Source organism: Cantharellus anzutake (genome assembly GCF_015039405.1).
Source record: "Cantharellus anzutake strain C23 chromosome Unknown EI90scaffold_12, whole genome shotgun sequence".
Classification (NCBI taxonomy): Eukaryota; Fungi; Basidiomycota; class Agaricomycetes; order Cantharellales; family Hydnaceae; genus Cantharellus; species Cantharellus anzutake.
Genome location: NW_024066962.1, coordinates 1,577,831 through 1,584,740, shown reverse-complemented (window position 1 = coordinate 1,584,740; position 6,910 = coordinate 1,577,831). Strand labels below are relative to the sequence as shown.

Sequence of the window (6,910 nt, the reverse complement as noted above, 5' to 3'; positions counted from 1 at the left end):
GCTTCTAGCCTATTCTCACATGGATACTTGTGCGGTGCATGGCTGAAGGGGCCCTAATCTCGAACCGTCTGGGGATTCGGACGCTAGCGACGATGCGTTGGCTGGCCAGTCGGAAGCCCCAAAGAACCCGGATCGGATTGGTCCGAGTATTAGATTCAAGCGTACGCCGAGGCCAACTCACGTTGTTGATGCTGAGTGATCTTGCGTAGTAGAGGCTGTGGGATCCTGCCTAAGTCTTGCGGCGTCTTGGATTTCCCTTTCTTGCCTATTTTGGTTTGCCTGACTACATATAAAAACACAATTTTTGGACCTTACGACTTCTCAGTTCACGTGCTACGGGACTTGAGTCTGTGAGTCGAAGATGTTTCCTCTTTTTTCTTGTGTTCACAATATTGTGTCTAATTCGTGTACGCCAGCGAGAACGTCGCCAGCGTAAAAACCGCTAATATTCCAATTCGGGTAATTCACATTATGTTACATCCAGATAAGCCTGATTGATTCAGGAGCAGTACAACAACGGTATAAACACGCGACGCACATTCGGTGGATGTCGATTACAGAAAGCCCTGTGCAAGTTTACGCTAACCCATCTAGTTCCTCGACAGACTCCACAAAACCAGAACGAACATACGTTTTTCCTTTAGCGGCTTCTAACCCTTCTCCAGCATAGGACACCAACGGTGATATCTCTATCACGACACCATCTGCAACGCTCGCTCCAGCACGCTGCAAGAACCTCTTTTGCTGAGCGAGAATAGCGGTTCGACTAGTGTCCGGATCTTCGTAGCCCGTTCCCGGAGGATTCTTGAATGGACTGAATTCTTCCTTGCGGTCGACCTCCAAGACAAACACGCGCTTTGCAAAGGAGAAAGCGTCGAATGCAAAGAGTTCCAGCTTGATGCCGTTTGGTTTGGAAGGTTTGATGGTCTCTCCGGTGGGGTTATCGACAGGACAATATGGAACCTTCTTCTGAGCGATGTGGAAAGCTAGTTGGCTTTCGAATGATTCAACCTCTTCGAGGAACGTTCGAGTGTAGAAAAAATTGGCAATGCTCCCTGCACGGAAAGCGAGACGATCAGGGTGATTTGGGTCCTTGCGTTCCGCCTGTTCCCTGGTAATTTCAGTGTATTCTACGACAGTGAAGACGCCCCCTTTGAGTGCTATAACGCCTAAGCCCTCATCAGGCGTTGCCTTGGGTATCACTTTCGCGGCGCAATCTGCGTGTTTCCAGATATTGTACCCGACGAACACGGGATCGGCAACGCGCACCAAACAATTATCGACAGCATATGCGTGCAAGTATTCGACCCCGCGGGATTTGAGGTCTGAGAGTCCAGTGTGATCGGGGTCTGAGGGGGAAAGAGGTGCACGCAAACCAGCGTAGTACCCTCCGTTTCCGTCCGGTGCGGTGGCAATCTCGGTTGGAGACGCCATTATGACCTTCCCGTCTGGAGAGAAACACGGCAAAGTCCCTGAGGATGTCATGTTTAGACACTTTGCTGGGACCCAGGCTGATCTATTCTCACTGACCTTGTTCAAAGAAGATCACATTCGATCTCGATAAGCCAAAATATTGATGTTTTTCAAAGAATGCCACCGTTGCCGGACGTGTTGGTCTACTAGTCATCACATACCATGGAACGATGACTGAGCCCACAGGTTTCCCTAGTTCCCTCTCCGCGAGTGTCTGCAAGCGTAAAATTCGCTCCGCTTGAATCTGGAAGAGTGGTTTATGTGAGGGCAAACCGATATCGTAGCAGCCTTTAGGGTCTGAATTTCCAAGCCGCGTCCCTTGGCCGCCCGCCATCAGTAGAGCGCCAACCTTGCCAGCGCCGATCGCGTCCAATCCGATCTTTCTCCATGATTCCACATTCGCAACGCTTTCCTCGCCGATCGTGGTATCGAAAGAATCATCGGGAAAGGGCTCTATGGAGGGCTGTCCGTTTCCACTTTCGCTAGTGGGATGGGTAGATTTGGCGAATATGCGGTTTGCGCGTTCGATATCGATCTTGTTCAAGTTGTGCAGCAATTCATCGCGCTCTTTCTCATTAAGCCTGTCCCAATAAGTGAAGACGTGGGATTGATTCGCTGCGAGATAGCGTTCTTTCAAGCGTTCATAAGAGGACATGGTGTTCGACAGGACACAACCATGTCGGAGTTTACTTCCGAAGACCTCGATGTTTTGGGATTTACAGCTATATAACACGGACTAATCAGGTTCGACTGAGGATTGTAGCGGGAGACGGCCCAGGAGGCCCAGAATGGATTGGCAGCAGGCGCGGCAAGACACGCGTGATCCGTTACTAGTACAAGGGAAACCAAACAATAAAAACAAGCGAGATCACAAATGAGAAAGTTCAGAGAAACAACCAGACAAGTACAAGGGAATTCCAGGCAATAAGAAGAAACCATACTACAACGGAACAAAGGGAAGCAACCAAAGACAAACGCGAGCGGATACTGATAATACACGCAAATTCGGAAAAACAATTCGCAAGACAAAAGCTCAAGATCGTTCTAATGGTGGTGAAAGGGGTTGGGGGTGGGAGAGACAAAACTAGTCAAGTCAGACTATAGCAGCGGATGTGAGCCAGTTAAGATGATAGCGGCAGCCAGGGAAGCGGGAGAGGCAGCAGCAGCAGTTCACGAGTGAGTTTTGATGAGCGGCAGCAAGTTGGTGTTTGACTCACCACGAGAGATGCGAGGAGGTTCAGCCGATAAGGAGAGGAAAGGGGGCATCATGGAAGCCCTTTTTATAAACACGGCCTGAATTATCGTGAGCATTCTCGTGATGAGTGAAGTTCAGTACATACCTCTACTGGTATAATCTGCTTTGCGCATCCGCGCCAGAAAACCCAGCGTACGACTGAGGCACGGTTCCTGGGTCCATCAAATGGTCAGGTTTGCGCAGGGGCTCGTGAAAGATAGGGCGGCAAAGGGGTGAGTGCGGTGCTGAGACAGGTGCAGCAGGGTCCGATCGAACAAGAGAGGTTGCAGCATCAGCTGGGCCGATTCCGGTTGTTGCCCCATGATTAGTCTCGTGAAATGAGGTCATTAAACAACAAAAAAATCTATGCACCGGATTACTCTGCACAGAGTCATACACCTGTGGCAATATTACGATGCTGAAAATTTGTCATCTCTTTCCCCTTTTGGTTTCTCCCTTTTCACTTTACATAATACCTGATGAGTGCCACCTGAAGTGGCAATACCCGCCACTCATCCTGCTGACAAGCCAATGGTGGCCATGAGAAGTCATCTAACTGGAAGCTGTTGGAGGACAGCCTCGCAACATGTATTTACATATGTTTGTGCCGACAATTTTATTTAGTGGTCTACTGTCATCTTGTCCGACCCTGGCCCTGGAACTGCCATAACCCTATATTTTTCTATAGGTTATGAGCCCAGCCAGCCTAACGGCTCGCTGAAGTATCAATCAAAGTCTGCATGACCCTCGCAGCAGTGGCTAAATCCTCCATTGGTCACCTTCCGGGTTTTCTGGTTCGCGCTATACCCACCCCCTCTTAAGTCCAGTCTGGCATCCTCCTTCAAAGTCCAGGAAGGTTGTACTTGGCATCCTCCTTCTAAGTCCAGGAAGGTTGTAATTGGCACTCTCCTTTAAAGTCCAGGAAGGCAGTAAGCGGCAACCTCTTTCAAAGTCCAGGAAAGTTGTAATCGGCAACCCCCCCTCCGGTGTGTATACACCCTCCTTCAAAGTCCTTGAAGGCAGTAATAGGCAACCCCCCTTCTCATGGCTGTAAGTCCTTAGACAGGCATGCAACTTCTTATTTCCCTTTCCTCCCCATTCCTTCATTGCCACGTCATCAATTTTCGTTTTTTCCCACGGTCCAATCGCGCACGCTCAGAGGTAGCAACCCAACTTCACCTTGCACCTGGCATGGGCAGACCATCAGGGCCATACCCCCACTGCCTTTCCTATGGCACACTGTGGATTCAGAGGGTGATTTTTCACACACATCAAGATTGATGCTCATATGCACATCAGACAAGTTGGACATCCGGGATCACTGAGAACACCACCTGCCAGGCATGGCATCTACTTAGATTTGGAGACAAAATCATGATTGGACAAGCACCCCCTGACCATGCATCCTTTGGATTCACCCCCTTCACATTCCTTTTTCCACTTTTTCCATTTCAATTGTTGTTCATTCTTTTTATTCAATTCCTTCACATTGGTTTCACCATATCATGAATTCATGTTTAGATGCATGCATGTTCCTTTGTCTGAGAGGGTGTGTTGGAGGACAGCCTCGCAACATGTATTTACATATGTTTGTGCCGACAATTTTATTTAGTGGTCTATCGTTAGCTGGTCCGATCCCGGCCCCGTTGTGGCCTCACTCCTATGGTTTTCTATAGAAGCTCACCATGCCTTGTGTTTCTTGTGTTTCAGCCTCATGCTTTCTTTTTGGAGCAAGATTGCAAGCTTCACATTGGTGGGTGCATTTTGCACTGAATACTTGGACTCTAAACCATACAGGATCTTTTCTGTGTGAACATTGTTGTGGGGACAAGTCCGTGCACCACAAAAAGTCGGATTCTGCAGATTCTACCCAACAACACACACTACATATCCACTGATACTTCCAATGCCTTTTCTCTCACTATCCAACACTCCATACACTCATTCCTTATTTTTCCTTATTTTTCCCATCATTCCCAACAGTCCCAAGTCAAATTTCCCATGCCCAACCACACTGCCAATTTCACCCCCTCCCCAGACCTCCACAACTACACATCAAACCTAGCTGTTTTTCTGCCCAATGGTGATGCTCTACCTTCCCCCTTTACCCACAGAGCATTTCCCAGAATGGGAATCCCATACTTGGATGGTTCAGCATGGTGTAGAGCCTCATGTGGTCTTGACAGCACCTGTCAATGGCCATATCTCAGGAACTACTGCACCAATTGGGACAAATAAGGGTTTGTTGGAAAGCTGGAGATGAGGAGGTTGCTGATGGGAGGATAGTGTCAGGGGACGACTCCCAGGTCCCCATGACCCTCCCCTATGGTCCACAACCTACTGGTGTAACCAGCCCTATCCAGGGCACAACCTACTGTGGGTAAGGAGATGAGAAGGAAGCTAACTTCTCATCTTCCCACAGTGGCCACAATATCAGGAAAACTTCTGGGGATACCTGGAAGTCACATGAGGGCAGGATCCAGGGCCAGATCATGTGGTGCATGGAGCATGTGGCACAGGAAGTACACGTGGGAAGTACGCATGGGAAGTGTAGCAGGTCTGGATGTGGGTCCAGGTCTGGGCTAGTCAGGGTGTGTGCCCTGACAGATAGGTGGGCACGTTAATTTTTACAATTTCCATTTTGGATCCATTGTCACAATTTCCCCATTCATTCATATATCTTTTATTGTTTCTCTGTCTCTGATTGGACATTCTTTATTTATGGTTGCCTATCAGCCCATTTGCATTTCCCCATTCCATTCATTTCATTTCCAGCCCATAAAAAATAGAAAAACCTTGTACATAATGAGTGAGTACTGAATAGACCCGTGAAGGAGTGAAAATCAGTTGCATCCAAGTGGCAAAGATGCCATCCATGACCCTGATGCCACTCTAAGCTTGCTAAACTCCCTCCAATCATAATTCTCAGCCTTGACATTGTAGGAGGGATGAGCTGGTAGTACCCAAGCACTGCCATATAATGGTCTACAGACATTACCTGGGACCTGACACACAATCCCCCAAAGCCTGTTGCACTTCCCCCATCATCCCTGTATTTTTTGATATTTTTCCAGACCAGGTTATGGCACTTGTGCGTATTGCTGTGAGTCTCTTTTTCTCTGAGTTTTCACTCAGAGTGCTGCTTAGTAGCAGTTCTTCGTACTCCTCGACTCTGTCAGGGATGATATCTTCTGCATTCTTATCCAGGTGGATATCCGCCGACATGTAGTCATTGAAATGCAGATCCTCGTCAGTTGATGAGTTGTAGTAACATGAAAGTGCATCTGCCACTTTATTCTTGTGGCCTTCCATGTATTTTATTTCGCAATTAAATCTTGGGAAGAAAGCTTGCCATCTCAGGTGTCTTCCTGAGTTGTGGTTTTTCGCTTTGAAATATTCCAAAGCTTTGTGATCCGTGAGTACTGTGAATTCATGGCCTCCCATGAGATTGTCTTGCCATCTCATGAGTGCCTCAAGTTCATAGGCAAAGTACCTATGCTGGGTGTTTGTGAACTTTTTGGACATAAATGTGGCAGGGCAGCAAGTTTGCCACTTTTTGCCTTGTCCAATTAGTGCACCCATGCCCACTGGGCATGTGTCTGTTATAACCCAGACATGGAGTTTATCCCTCTCTTCTATTGAGAAGTTTTCCAGTGGGTTCCACTGGATGGGCTTCAGAATTGGAGCCCTGTGTTAGACACTGGTCTGGGGTCGGCACCGAAGGTTGCCGTTGCAGGCCGCTATAGGCTGTGATGGCTGTGATGCCGTGAACAAGGCCCAAGGGTAGGGCATTTGGCCTCAGCAACTCTAAAGGAGTGCTGTGCCCCCTAGCTGTCTCTTGGCCCTCATTTCAGACTTACTGGGGTTGCCTTGCTGGGGTCAGGACTTGGGGAGTCGTGGTCAAATTGATATTAGAGCTAAGGTACAATAAAGTATCATACAGGATATATGTATATAGGGAGAAAGAATGAATGGAAGTGGACCTGGGCCGAAGGCCGAAGGGTCCGGAAGCAAACATGAATAAGGAGCGGGGTTGGCCGCACAGTGGCCGGCAATGACTGAGGGTCAAAACAAACAATAACAGATAAATAAAGGAAGGAGCGTAGGGCCATGATAGCGGCGATGGTATCGTAGCGGTGCTGGACTCGGAGTTGGGCCAGAGTCGGGTGCGCGGGAATGGTAGCGGCCCTGTAGGGGCCAAGT

General features: G+C 48.5%; 1 protein-coding gene across 1 annotated transcript; it reads right to left on the bottom strand.

Annotated features, from left to right (window-relative positions):
• Positions 1–576: 576 nt before the first annotated feature.
• Positions 577–2,128, bottom strand: EI90DRAFT_2912944 (UDP-N-acetylglucosamine diphosphorylase; the record flags this gene model as incomplete). Its single annotated transcript, XM_039054481.1, has 2 exons — positions 577–1,472; positions 1,531–2,128. 2 exons carry the CDS (start codon positions 2,126–2,128, stop codon positions 577–579), a joined length of 1,494 nt encoding a protein of 497 aa, XP_038919048.1.
• Between the last annotated feature and the right edge of the window lie 4,782 nt (positions 2,129–6,910).